The 15,161-nt window shown below is 43.9% G+C and overlaps 1 protein-coding gene across 4 annotated transcripts in view; it reads right to left on the bottom strand.

Annotated features, from left to right (window-relative positions):
• GRID2IP (Grid2 interacting protein) overlaps positions 1–15,161 on the bottom strand; it is a 270,139-nt gene that overhangs the window by 58,131 nt on the left and 196,847 nt on the right. For all 4 annotated transcript variants that reach the window (XM_077449341.1, XM_077449340.1, XM_077449343.1 and 1 more), the window contains 5 exons: positions 13,849–13,949; positions 12,845–12,950; positions 10,606–10,895; positions 7,259–7,687; positions 4,054–4,141 (listed from right to left, as the gene is read on the bottom strand). In XM_077449341.1, the coding sequence (XP_077305467.1) occupies positions 4,054–4,141; positions 7,259–7,687; positions 10,606–10,895; positions 12,845–12,950; positions 13,849–13,949 (1,014 nt within the window). The remainder of the gene's footprint in view (positions 1–4,053; positions 4,142–7,258; positions 7,688–10,605; positions 10,896–12,844; positions 12,951–13,848; positions 13,950–15,161) is intronic.

Raw genomic sequence — 15,161 nt, forward strand, 5'->3', positions numbered from 1 at the left:
AATGTGGGTGAAGTCACCCGGTATCGCTCCACATCGCCAGCAGCTGGGGGGGGAGGCGGGGTTCATTTTGTGTAACCTATGTGGGGTGAAATATGCATGGTGGACCATCTTGAATTGTACTAGTCGGTCTCTCAGGGAGACCAGGCATCTAAAAGGGAAGTCCCATACGTCATCCCAATCGTCACTTTCGAAGTCAGGGATGTCGTGTAGCCATTTGTTCCTGAGTTTTTCCAGAGTGGGAAGGGAGGTCAATACTAAGTGGCAGTAGAGTCGTGAGGTGGGCTGATGTGTGCATCCGGATCTGAGGAGGTCCTCCAGGGTGGATTGGATGATCTGGATGGGGGGGTTGGGGAATTGGCGACCAAAGACGTGGGAAAGTTGAAGGTATCTAAAAAAATAGCTCTGTGGCGCATTGAAATCAGAGATCAATTTAGGAAATGGGACCAGCGACTGATTGGAGATCACCTGGACCACCGTTTTTATGCTGAATTTAGTTCAAGCGTGGGGTTCAGGTAATTTGTAAAAATGCTCTAGGGTGGGGTTTAACCACAAGGGGGTAGCCAGGGAGATGGCATTTTTAGGGTATTTTTCAAGTAGAAGCCCCACCGCCCATGCACGAAGTGTAGTGCGCATGGAGGGGGTCAACGGGTATGGGGCTTTTGGGCCACGAAAAAGTAAAAATTGCAGAACCTCCAACGACTTCACCACGGCCACCTCAACCAAGGTGGCGGGGTTCGTCGTATCTGGAGTGAGCCACCAGACCGCTGTAACTATTTGGGTGGCCAGGAAATATTTGTGTAGGTCAGGGCATGCCAGTATCCCCCTGAGAAGTCGGACGCACTAGTGTTGGCCAACTATATCTGGGGGACTGGGTCCCCCAGACAAAGGAGGCGAAGAGACTATGTAGCCGATTAAAAAAGGATTTGGGAATCCATTGCGGAGATTGGCATACCAAGTAGGTAAATTTGGACAGGATTTTCATTTTAATCAGATTTATCCGGCCTAGCAGTGATAAGGGTAGTGACTCCCATGCCCTCAGTCTCAGTTGCGTCTCTTGAACTACTGGGGACAGATTCAGGGGCAGGAAGTCTGAAGCCTGCCTTGAGATCACCACCCCAAGGTATTTGCAGCTATATTGGGAGGGGCGTTAGAGAGCGCTGCAGGGTCTATAGGAAACAAGAGAGACTATGACCAATTAACTCTAAGGTCCGTAACAGTGGAGAATGAGTTTAGAATCTGCAGGGCCCCTGTGAGTGAGGAGTCCGCATCATTGAGGAAGAGAAGGAGGTCACCCGCATACAGGGCAACTCTCTCCTCCAGCCAGCCAACGCGCAGGGCCCTAATGTGCAGGGAGGTGCGTAGGGCCTCCGCCAGGTTCCATGGCAATGGCGAAAAAGGCCGGAGAGAGAGGGCAGCCCTGCCGTGTGCCTCTGAAAAGAGGGAAGGGCCGTGACAGACTCCCCCCCAGCTTAATGGCTGACGTAGGGTGTCTGTAGAGTGTCTGTATCCACCTGATAAAAACCAAGGGGAATCCCATTCTGCGGAGAACCTCCCACAGAAAAGGCCATTCCACAGTGTCAAAGGCCTTCTGTATGTCCAGGGAGGCTACCACCCGGGAACCCTCATTGAGGTGTTGCGCATGAATGTTGGTGAATAAGCATTGTAGACTGACATCCATGGCTCTATTAGCCATAAAACCAGTTTGGTCAGTCTCTATGATAGATGGCAATAGTGGCTGTAGTCTCAAAGTGAGCAGTTTGGTAAGAATTTTGAAGTCTGTGTTAAGTAGGGCTATAGGTCTATAGGAGGCGCATAATGTGGGGTCCTTAGGGGCATTGTGGATTAATATTATGTGTGCATGACTCATGGAGTCGGGAAGAGCGTCCTCCGTCAAACAACGAGAGTATAGCTGGGCCAGTTTGGGGGCAAGTAGGTCTCCGTGAGTTTTATAGAACTCTGTGGGGAGACCGTCTGCGCCTGGGGATTTGCCAGTAGGAAAGGATCTGATGGCCCTCAAAACCTCCTATGGGGTAATGGGTCTCACCAAGGTTTCCCTCTCAGCGTCTGAGAGCCAGCCGAGTGCCAGGGGGTCCAGCCAAGGTGCCAGGTCCTGCGGCCTAAAGTCTGGGGGCAGTTTTAAGGTGTAGAGGGAGCTATAGTATTGCCAAAAAACGGCCAATATGTCTGGAAGGGAAGAGACCGAGTCTTCCGAAGGAGATATAATGCTGGGTATCACAGTCAGAGGTAGATCATGCTGCGCTAACATTGCCAGGAGACGACCGTTTTGGTCCCCCTGTTCAAAAAACCTTTGTTTGTTACGATAGAGATCAAGTGTGGTAAGTTCTGCTAGATGGAGGTGTAGTTCCCGTTTTGCTGCATTAAGGGCGTCAAAGCTAGAGTCAGTGGGGTCAGCCGCGTAGGCCTCGGTCTGGGTAGTCACTGCATTCTGTAGCTCAGTCGTGGTGGCAGCCTGTTCTCTACGGACCCCCGCTACTGAGGAGAGATACTGACCTCTAGTAAAAGCCTTGAAGGCTACCCAGGTGATCTGTGGGGAGGAGGATCCTGAATTAAGTTCCCAGTATTCGGGAAGGCGAGGCGGGATAGTGTCAGTCAAGTCAGTATGGGAAAGCCAGTGGGTTCCCAGGCGCCAGAGGGCAGGGGTCCGGAAGGCGGGGGAGCGGATGGTAAGAAGGAGGGGGCAGTGGTCCGACAACCCACTAGGTAGGTAGGTAGCGTCTAGCACGTCTGACATCAGGATCGGATTGGCGAAAGCAAGGTCAATACGGGAGGGCGTTTTGTAGGTGGCGGAAAAGCAGGAGTAGGCCCTGGTCGAAGGGTGTTTCCACCTCCAGACCTCGGCCACCCCCGTTGTTTCTACATTTACTATGATAATAAAATAAAGGTAAGTTGCATGTAAAAATCTCAAAGTCAAAACCAAAATCATGGCAACGGCTGCAATTAAAAATTCAAAATATGTGCTTTCTGAATATACCCTTTTAAATCAGAACCCCAGGCAACAGCTAAATAAACAAATAAAATCCATAGTTCAGAGATGGTTTACCTGCCAAAGCATTTGCATTTCTGCCTAGTCAGTCCTGAGATTTACACAGCTCTGCTGCACAGCGCAACACAGGAGATTTTTTTTTTTTTTTAAATCTCTGCTGCAGTTCAGCAGCACTCCCACCTCCTGTCCTCCTTCAGCCTGTGACTGGACAGCAGTGTTGCCAACCATCAGTATTTTTTACTGGCAGCCAGTAAAAAATGTGCACTTTTCTCCTGCCAGTAACTGGAAAAAGTTGCCAGTAAGAAATATGGCTGTGACGTCAAGCCAAGACCATCCGAGTGCCTGCTACGGTGTGTTTGGGCGGCAATCATTGGACTGGAGTGAACTGAAGGGATCACCTGGTGTGAAGAGAGACCATCACTGTGACTCAGGAGGGGACGCTTCATGACGGTGATCTGTGCTAATTTCATGCGCGTGTGATGCCCATTTTAATGGCAAATTAAAATGCCAAATTGCGCCCCCCCCCATTATGTCTGAGCTTTTGAGGAGGAGGAGGAGAGAGAGAGAACACAGCCTGCACCTCCTCCCGTCTCTTTCCTTACCGCTTCCAGTGCTGAGCTGACAGAAGTAGTGATGCCACTGTCACTACTCCCGCCAGCCTTATAGTAGAAGGAATTTGCGGCACCCCCCATCTCTACAATACAAACTTCGACCCAGGGCAGCCATCCCTTCTCCCCCCCCCCATCCTGGCACTGAAAGAGAGCCCCCCACAAGAGCTCACCTGAATCCCCCTTACTACCAGAAGTAACTATCAAAGTACCCCCTTACATCTATGTGTACCTTTCTTTCAGGATGCTGACCAGTTGGTCTGGAGGAAGTCCAGTCTTTTATGGACAGTTTCTGCGGGGCGGACAGGGGCGCGGCAGGGCAGGGACCCCCCCCATAAAAAAGACTTCTGCTCCAATAAAGTGTTATTTCCGATCTCAAGTAATCTCAATACTGACACACAGGAATTTTCTGGTCTGAATAAATATATGGGTCAAACTTACGCGTAGGTTTCTGTGTTCCAAAATGCAGCTCCAAGTCCAAATACTTCACCATATCGCTCAGTTTTTCATAGTCTGAATCCTCCCCCAGCTGCAGAGAAGAGTAGAAAGTTATCCTTTAGGTGGTGCTGTTAAGCTGGTCTTTCTTGTAATGATGAGGTCACCTAATCTACGGTATATTATCATGGTGACCATTGGAACATGAATTGAGGGGAATCTTCTAATGGGGACAACTGCCAAAGATTGACTTTGTCCTCGCTTTAGTAAGATTTTTACTTACTCCCTGTTGTCTATCTGAAAAAAGAAAGTAAAGGGAAATTTTGTTTCATTTGGAACAAAATGGAAATTTTAAATCATTTTGTTTAGTTAAATTTGATTTAATTTGTTTTCGGAAATTGTTTAGTTTCTTTTGAGCATTTTCTAATTCTATTTGATTTGCATTGGCATTCAAATTCGAATTAATCCTATTTGAAATTTCTATTTTGGAAGATGGTTATACTCTTTCTATTTTATTCTATTTTATTGTTTTTTTCTAGTCTTTTCGATTCTATTTCATGCTATTCTTTTATTTTCTATTCTATTCTATTCTTTTATTTGCTATTATTTTTTATCATATTCTTTTATTTGCTGCTCTATTCTTTTGTACTCAATTCAAATCTATTATTTTAATTTATATTCTATTTTATTATATTATGTTCTATTCTTTTCTATTTTATTATATTCTTTTTTATTCTATTTTATGCTATTCTATTATTTTATTTTCTATTCTTTTGTATTCTATTCCTTTATTTTCTATTATAATTTTTTCTATCCTTTTATTATATATATATATATATATATATATATATTCTGTTCTATTTTATGTTATTCTATTCTTGTCTAATCTATTCCTCTATTTTCTATAAAATGTTATTCTATTCTAGTTTTTGAATTTGAATTACATTTTGTTTTTTTCAGATTCGTTTAAATTTGTTACTATTGTAATTTGGTTACATCTGACTTTCCGAATAACAAAAAATGTGTCTGAATTTGATTCATAATGAAATGAACCGCACATGTCTAGCTTTCACATGACCCATCTCTCTCCCAGCCTGTCTGCAGGGAAACATAAGCAGGAGGAACTTCTAGTCCTTTGCTGCTGGTCGAATGTTTAAAATAAATAAAATAAAAAATCCTTTGGAATACAGAGTAAAAATAAATACTTCATATCATGAACTATTTTAAATTGTCATACAAGTACCCTATATATTTAAAAATCAAATCTTTATTGTTTTTTGGCAATAACATGGTATAGGTGGATTTCTCCCAGTCACAGGCTGTGTCACGCTCCTCCAGCCTGTGTCTTACAATAAAAGGGAGGTGAAGCCTCCATTAATCTACAAGTAATATCCCATCTCTATTGTCTTTAGCTGATTAGTCAGCATGAAGGAGGAGGGATGGAGTGGGCTGTTATTTACCAAGGTGTATACGCCCACATGTGTGACTCTAGTCACATGGGCTGCTCAGATGTTATAGGGAGAAAACACTCAGCATAGAAACTCAGTGAGAACTGAGCATGTACAGAGCTGCCAACACTGCTCTGCAAAATCCCTAGCTGAACTGGGGACATGATCAGAAGTAGCGAATAAAGAAAAGCAGGATCAACCAGGTATTTTGCAGAATACAGAAGACAAATCTCATAGTTACTGAGTGAGTATGAACAGCATGTACAGTAATACAGCATTTATTGATAGATTTTTTTATGATGTGGGGTTAGATTCCGGTCAGTGATAACAGTAAACCCTGAAAGGCACACATAGAGCACAGTCTACTTGCTCAGGGTTTCTGTTTTTTTTCCAAGGCATAGCACCATTCCACTCCACTGCTGAAAACATATTATTTCCTGTTGTGTCCAGGGGAGATGCAAGGGAAGTTAATTCTCCTAAACAGATGGGTTTTAGCTCCTTCCTACTCTAGTCTAAAAAATTTTTATTTTTGATTATATATATATATATATATATATATATATATATATATATATATATATATATATATATATATATATATACTTTTCTCAGTAAGACTATACTATAACTAGGATTCTTCACAAACGAATGCCGTGTACACACGATCGGAAATTCGGCCAGCAAAAGACAGATGAGAGCTTTTCATCGGAAAATGCGACCGTGGGTATGCTCCATTGGAATTGTGCTGGCTGAATTTCCGCCAGCAAAAGATTGAGAGCATGTTCTCATTTTTTTGCGCCAGAAAAAGTTTAGATCGGAAATCCCGATCGTCTGTAGCAATTCCGACGTGCAAAATTCCTATGCATGCTTCGGAAACAATTTGACACATGCTCCGAAGCATTGAACTTCATTTTCTCGACTCGTTGTAGTGTTGTACGTTACCGCATTCTTGACGGTTGAAAGTTCAGCGAACTTTTGTGTGACCGTGTGTATGCAAGTTTGAGCGGAATTCCATCATAGCTTTTCCAACGGGAATTCCGATCGTGTGTACGCGGCATTACACTTTATGGTATGTGGGTGTGGAGGAATCAACTAAGTGGCCCAATCACATTCCAAAAGGATCACAAGAATCGCCAGCACTCTTGTCAAGCAATGCCTTTTTTTAACATGGTAATGCCGCCATTCCAAAGCTGCTAAGAATCTTTGCAAATTTTGCAAATGTTTGCCCTTTGACAGATCTGGTGTTACTCTTCTCTAAATAAGGCTTCAACTTCACACTAGAAGTGCTAGTAATTACAGCATATATTCTTTATGTACTGTGTTTTTTTTCCTCATCTAACTCTAGTTTGGTGGTGGAACTCATCTGTTACCAGAAGACTTAGCCAGCTTCATGTACGAATAAGCAGATGGTTGAGGCAGGTGGCAGGCAAATGAGGTCAGAAGACATGCTAAAGGTCAAGGCAGACGGCAGGCAGAAGCAAAGCCTGAATACAGTCCAAGTCATAAACAGAAATCAATCCAAATAGCAGGGTGGCCAAACAAATATCATACAGAACCATTAACAATGTACAAGCTGATTGTGTCAAAGTCTATTTAAGCACTCTTGATGAGGGCAGGTGTGCACTGTAGCATGAACTGAGCAGTAGTACTAAGGACCAGCAGATGGGAAAGACTCAGGACTACTACTACAGTAACACACCTGCAATATTAGCCTTCCCGTCATATATTATTAAAATAGAAATATGAAATTTGTTAGTACCAACCTGGCCCCATATTGTTCCTTCAGAATTTTCCACTTGCTCCCAACGTAGCCGTTTCACACTCATATGGCTGGATTCACTCCGCCGGTGCATGCTGCGACGTGCCAGGGGCTCTAAAGGTGGTGCAGGAGGAACGGGAGGAACAGGAGGAATAGGGAGAGGAGGAGGGGCTGGGGGTAAGGGGTGTATACAGCTCCCCAAAGCCTGGGAGTAGGGAGGGGGTGCTCCTTTAGAGATCTCCCTCTTGAGTTCTCCCCTGGGGTGGTGTGGTGGTGGTGGAGGAGGCGGAGGGGGGCTGGGAGGTGGGGGTGGGATGTGATCAGACACCGATGAATAGGTGAGGGAACTCCCGTCTTCACTGCTGCCCATTGAGTCGCTGGTAGTGCTAATCTCCCGCGGGGCACAGCTCATCTGTTCATCCTGAAATGTCATCTGCAGCAACAGCAAAAGACACATGTGAACTCCAATTCCTGCAATGTTAATTGCCACATTTTACTAGTCTACTAAAAAGTTATTGAAAGCCAGAAGCATTTTTTTTGCCATTTCGTAAAAAGTGAGATTGAGCTAGACCTTGGCCATTGCTAGATTTTATTTGTGTACAACCAGCCTGCCCATACATCGATCAAAATTCAGCCAGTCCCAGCCAAATTTTTATCCATGTATGGCTAGCTTTACTGGTTGGATCACCAGGTGAAAATAAAAGTAAGAAAGCATAAAAAGAAAACTAGTGCAGCCACCATATCAAAGAATTGGTAAGCTGCAATATAATAAAAGCTTGCTTTTGGGTTAAATACAGTACGACTTTAAGTATGTGTGGGATTGACATAGGTCTGTTCTCAGGCATAAAAATGGCAGACTCAATGGACCCCTTGGTCTTTCTTGGCAATCTGTCTTTTATGTTTCTAATAGATTTCCTCTCTAATCTTCCAATCTTCTTTCGGAGCGTTCTCCTTCTCGTTATTCTGTCTCTAGACATTGAATTGAAGACAACTCTCTCCAAAGAAGCACAGACACCAAAATGAAAATCTTCTAGGGGTTTCAAGCATTATCTACTTTATGCAAAGTTAATATACAGATAATCATTGTTATATATTTATGGACATTTCTTTAAACCTAAATGAACAGATTTTAAAATTTCAGATACTTTTCTTGACATTTACAGCTCTTGGAGCATCCCTTAAGATCCTCCCAAATAAAACATTACCTTCTTTTAAGAGAAGGCAAGGCTGCTAATAGGGGGTATTGGGCACAGAGGGGTGCCCAGACAGCAGGGGGATTGGTGTGGTGGGATGGGAAGACAAATACAGAATGATGCGCTGTGTCTGCGTCTCCAGCAGCTAAAAGCTGGTTTCTTCCTCTCCCTTTCAGCTGCTGGAGATAGAGACACAGACACAGTGCATCATTCTGTAATTGCCTTCCCATCCCGCCACACTGATTCCCCTGCTATTCAGGCCCCCTATAGAGGCCTGGTGGTACCCCCCTATCGGCAGCCTCCCTATCACAGTGCATTGTTCTATAATTGTCCTCTTGTCCCGCCAGACAGATCTCCCTCCCTGTGCTGCCCACATTTGATTCCCCTCTGTGTGCTCCACCTCATCCCCCTGCAGCGCTGTTGGCTTCTCTCTCCCGCCAGTTGCTGTGGCTGCACAGGCAGATGGAGAGTGGGGGAAGGGGCAAATAAATACAGCATGTCATTTACTGGCACTTCTTTTTCTGAATTGGACACAGTGATCGATCGGTATGGATCACGTCTATGTCCATTCATAACTAAGCATAGCAAACTGTGTTTACTGTGCTTCAGTTTATGAATTAACAGGAGCCTCTGTCTCTTGTTCATTCATCTTCAGTGAGAGCAATTGAAGAATCCTCAATTCCTTTCTCTGTCTCAAAGGTGAGATGTTATGGGTCTGTTTAGACCCCTGATATTTTGTCCAACACAAACATTTTGGGTGAATGTTCTGGGCAACAGGGGTGAACTTATCAAAGGGATTGTTACTTTGAGCACTAGGATTCAGTGATGGAAATCGAATCCATGGTGCCGTAAAACCTCTAAATACAGTAATTTCTGCAGAACACACTGTACCAAGAGCTGTATGTAAAGAAGAACTCCAGGCAAAATTTTATTTTCCCATGCAGTGGAGCTTTGATCGCACTGCATGGGTTAACTGCTTGTTTTTGTCTAGGGGATTGCAGAGTGGAGACATACTTACCTTCGAGTGCAAGACTGGTCCCCGCCAGCTCTGCCCCCCCCCCCCCACAGGCTAGTGGCCTTGTGAATGGACTGTTCCCAACATCTTCAAACCCATAGACTGGCTCTGGACATGAGGACAGCAGGAACAGTCCACTGCTGGACGTGGGGGAGCACGGTTTTCTAGGGGATCAAAGGATCAGATAAGTATTGCTTTCCTTGAGCTCCTGGACAAAACGGGCAGTTAACTCATGCAGTGCAGGCACAGACCCCCCTGCCATGGGAAAAGAAACATTCAGTCCAGAGTTCTTTGATCATCATGCTACAGCAAACACATCTGTATAATGTAAAAATTTTGTTCAAGCCTTGTGCTATAAGATTATTTTACTAAAATGAATGCTAGCATGTGCTATTGGAAGCAGCAGGGGGTTCTACTTCATATGCAGAAATGTTTTCTTTTAACTGTACAGGCAACCGAACAAGAGAAAGGAGAGACAGTTCTATGTTTTCCTGAACTATAAAGAGCCTTTTGATCTCTGCAGCTCTCTTGCTGAGTTTATTAAGATGTGTTTAGAGGTAGACAGAAAATAGAAACAAAAATTAGGAAAAAGCTATGAACATTTAAGGGCCCATTCACACCAGAATCTGCACATAACTGGGCATTTTTGACCACATGTTTACATGCATTTTTGCATGCATTTTGTGCTGCATTTTCAATGTATTTTTTTTACACGTTTTTGAGCTTGGATAAAGAGACATGGTACAGTGCGTTTGAAGCATGTTTGTAGCGTGTTCCCTGCATTTGCCATGTGGAAAAATGCAGCATGCTCTACTTTTTTTTAACTGCGCTGAACAGTTGAATTATGCCCATAGAATTACATTGGCTTTGGGCTGTCTATGCAGTTGGGAGTGCAGTTCAAAAGGCATCCAACTGCGTTCGGTGTGAAAGGGCCCCTAAGGCTTGGTGCTGTTTCCTCTAATCATGCCACTCTAGGCATTCATCTCAAGTGTCCTTATGGTAAATACAGCCCTGTCGCCAACTATGTCCTGCCATCTGGTGCTAGACCCGGCATTCACCCTTCCACAAACCAGTACAAGAATCTCAGCAACATCTCTGGTAAATGACTTTGTTTAGCTCTTTATAGTTTTTAATTTCTGTTACCTCTTCATAGTCATTCTCAGGAGTCAGAAACTGGTCTGTAATGGTCAAACTCTGCCCTAGCTGCCGGCTGAGCGCATCCAAGAATCGATCTGTATCTCTAGAACGACTTGGCCGTGAGAAGGTGAACATCTTCTTGTGGGTTGGGGAAGGGGGCAGGCTGCCATCCAGACTGACGTAGGGGTTCGATTCCGAGCTGCTCGGTGAAGGGGCACTGGGAGGCCGCTGAGGGCACGGGTCGGATGGGGGTGCAGAATTTTGCCAAGGGTGTCCCAGCATCAACTTCCGCTCTCCTGGTAAGAAGCAGAATACACAACATGACATTATGTACATGATAACACAAGAAGCCATGTGCAAACTGGAGCATCCTATAGCAACCTCCCTTCATTGTGCTAGCTGCCTTTACTGAAAAGCACACTATGCTGTCCCACATATGGGTAAAGCAGCATAGTGTGCTATACCTACCTGTGTGTTCAAAACCACATATAAAAGAAGCCTTCTTAAAGTAAATCCTCACATATACCCATATACCTAGTGAAGTGACTGGCCTCCGGCAATACACAGAGATGTTACAAATCCTCCTACATAAGTTGTACCTGTTTATCTGCAGCCCTCTCTTCGCTACATCTGTTCAAAGTCCAGAATTTTCACAGCATTATTGAGCTTCAGAAAATGGGGTGGAGAGCTGAAGTTACACTCTGCTGAGAGCTGATTGGAGGAAAGGGACACATCCAGTGGTGGCTGGTGCTCAAAATTTTTGGGGGAGTGCAAACAAACTGAAAAATTCTAAAAAAAAACAACCTATCAATTGCACCATCAATCGTAGCCACTGTGCCCATCAATTGCCGCCACTGTGCCATAAAACGCAGCTACTGTGCTCCATAAACTGCAGCCACTGTGCCCATCAATGGCCACCACTGTGACATCAAATGCAGCCACTGTGACATCAAATGCAGCCACTGTGACATCAAACGCAGCCACTGTGACATCAAACGCAGCCACTGTGACATCAAACGCAGCTACTGTGACCCATAAAATGCAGCCACTGTGCCCATCAATTGCTGCCACTGTGCCATCAAATGCAGCCACTGTGCCCATCAATTGCCGCCAATGTGCCATCAAACGCAGCTACTGTGCCATCAAATGCAGCCACTGTGCCCCATAAAATGCAGCCACTGTGTCCATCAATTCCCATCAAAAGGTCACTTTTTTGACACTTATTAGAGCCTTCAAAACCACCCCCCACCGCCCTGCGCCTGAAAAGGGGGTGGCAGTGGTGGCCATAGATAGATTTATGCAATGCATGAATCTATCTATTAGTGCTAGAGGGGGGTGGCAGGAGAGAGGGAGTGCGCCCTTATGAATGCACTGCCACTGGACACACCCCTCTTCACACAGCACACAGGAACAGAGCTGATGCTGTCAGTCACAGGCTGTGTTGAAGCACCCTCCCCGGTCACATTTTTATCTCTGGTGTCAGGAAAATTTGCAGAAGTGATTCATGCAGATAGCATAGGAAAGAGGCACAGACAGATATGACACTTGCTGCTCTGGATTAAAACAAGTATACACTATAGAACACTATAGAATATAATGAACTTTTTGAGATGGGAATGAGGGACACCTAGTAGCAAAGGTATGAAGGCATAGGACACACCCCCTGCCACGCCCCCTTTAAGGAGAATTATACAAATAAAAAATTGCATTTTATATTCAACTATATAGATCAGAACGAAATGAGGGACAAATAAGGAGGAAAGAGGGACAGAAGGACTTTGTTCCAAATCAAAGAAAGTTCCTCGAAATCAAGGACAGTTGGGAGCTATGCTATAGAGAGATATGCTTTTTTCAGATTTCATGTCAGAGGTTTACAAGCACATTAATATCTTCTACAACCTGAGATGGCTCTATCCCAAATTACTGTGGGGATGAAGCAGCCATTGTAACCAGCGCCCCCTATTGCCACAGAAGGGATGCCGCTCCTTCATGTGCCACTAAGAGGTGCTGGTACAAAAAAAAATAAACGGAAATTGACCCACCATGTTTTACCACTTCAGGGAGTAAAGCAAAATAAAAAAATAAAAATGCCCAAGAAGGTGTGAATGTTAACACTAGTATTTAAATAACAAATGCAGATATAAAGATTAGGGATTGGTGTGTGTGTGAGTGGCACATCTCAGTGGTATAATTAACTAAATCTTTCAAACATTCATTGATAATAAAAGTCAAACAATACACCTACCTGTTGTGTGATAGAGGTTACATGTTGCACGGGACCTCATACTGCTCACTTTTCCTGGGTAACTGTTGACAAAACGATTTTCCAGCTCAGCATAAACTGCTGACATCTAGAAAGAAAAAGCAGGACAGGGGTACAATTTAAAACCCAACAAAATGCAAGCCACACCATCATCACAGTTTACAAGGCCCATAACCTTATTCAGTAATTCGCCAAGTATTATTCAAGGGAATACTTAGACATAGCTAGAGCCAGTTTACCAGCATAAAGGTATTAGCCTACCATATGAGCTACATGTGGTTTACATTACGGCTCTCAATTTCCGTAATTGAGAACCGTAAAGCGAACCATTCACCAGTTGGCATTTGTTATAATCTGAATACCTCTCACCGATGGGTATGATCATTGCTCATTAGACCTTTCTAGAGATAGAAGGTCCATGGGGTCTGGTAAGTGCCCCTATTATCAGAGGTGGTGGTGGTATTCATAAAAGGAGTTCTCATTACTTGAGGTGTTGGAGTTTTAAATGAACAATTAAAGAAAATTTCTTCATTATCTTTCACCATTTCATGTGGACTTCATTTATTATATTGCATTTTTCACCTAAACATATTTGTATTTAGCACGGCTTTGTTGGTTTACATTTGCTTTCACTGTGTTGATATCAAATGGTTAAAGCGGAGCTCCACCCTAAAGTGGAGCTTCCGCTCATTGGAACCACTTCCTGATTCCCATACCCAAGATGGCGGCGGCAGCACCCGAGAGACGATCGAGAGATCGGCTTCGGGTGCCGACATCGCGGGCGCGCTGGGCGGGTAAGTGTCTTTATTTTAAAAGTCAGCAGCTGCAGTATTTGTAGCTGCTGGCTTTAAAAAAAAAAAAAACGGCGGAACTCCCGCTGTTTTATACTGTTAATTTTTCATTTTTAGTTACTTTAATGACATTAACGCGGCTTCCACATTAAGATTTTATAGTAATTATTAGTAAACTAATCATATCAACTATACCATTTTGGGGTTGGGAGTCTCTGGTAATGATGTCCCATCTCCAGCTTGTCGTTCTCCATGGACCACTCGAGGAGGAACTTCCATTGGGTCACACTGAGTTACTAAGCAAGGTAAAAAGGAGAAAATACATTGATGGATAAAACAGGAACTTCCAATAAGCGATTTGTATGTTTAGTTATAATAGTTTACACCAGGGCTTTTTTTCAGAGAAAATAGATTTAGGCACTACCCTTTGTGAGGCACTCCTTGTCATTGCACCCTACTCACCTCTGAGCACTGTCCCTTGGTTCCACCCTCTACCCACCTCCCAGTACTGCCCCTTTTAGAGAATACAGAACCAAGGATCATTTTGTGGTGCTAAGTAACTTGTATTGATTTTTTTAATAACAAAAAAAGCAGTAAAATAGATCCCCTGCAGCCAGCAACAACCAACCCCCACAGTAACAATAGACCCTCTGCAAAAAATACACCACAGTGACAATAGATCCACCCCAGGAACAGTAGAACCTGCCAGAAACAACAAATCACTCAACAGACAGGAACAATAGATCCTTATCTTAACAATAGATTCCCCCTCCAGTAACATTTGGACCCCAGCAATAATAGATACCTTGCAATAAAATATCCACAGAACAACAATAGATCCACCCCAAGAATAATAGACCCCAGCCAGCAAAAATTGATTTTCCAGCAGCCAGCTGACAGCGTGAGGAGAAAAAAAAAGCCGATCACCGGCTTATCTGCAAGATACATTGGTCCCGAAGAGGAAGAGGCAATTATGCCACAGTACCCCCTGCCAGTTCCACTTGCCATTGCCACCTGTGCCACCTATCAATGCCCATGAGTGCCATCAATGCCCACAAGTGCCACTTATCAATGCCCACCAGTGGTGCCAATCAGTGCCACCTAGCAGTGCTTGCCTATCAGTGTAACTAACCAGTGCAGATCAGTGCCCATTATTGCCACCCATCCATGCCCATCACTGCCACCTATCAGTGCCCATCACTGCTGCCTCATCAGCGTACATCAATGAAGGAGAAAAATTACCTGTTTGCAAAATTGTACAAAAAAATAAAAATTGTTTTTTAAAAAATTGGTCTTTTTACATTTTTTATCAAAAAAGCTCTATTTGTGGGAATAAAATGATAAAAATTTCATTTGAGTACAGTGTAGCATGACCTCGCAATTGTCATTCAAAGGGTATCAGCGCTGAAAGCTGAAAATCGGTCTGGACAGGAGGGGGGTTTAAGTGCCCAGTAAGCAAGTGGTAGACCCCTCCCTCAACAATAGATACCTCCAGTGACAATAAATCC

Source organism: Lithobates pipiens, unplaced genomic scaffold (genome assembly GCF_037356315.1).
Source record: "Lithobates pipiens isolate NorthernLeopardFrog02 unplaced genomic scaffold, aLitPip1_a1.2 Scaffold_22, whole genome shotgun sequence".
Taxonomy (NCBI): Eukaryota; Metazoa; Chordata; class Amphibia; order Anura; family Ranidae; genus Lithobates; species Lithobates pipiens.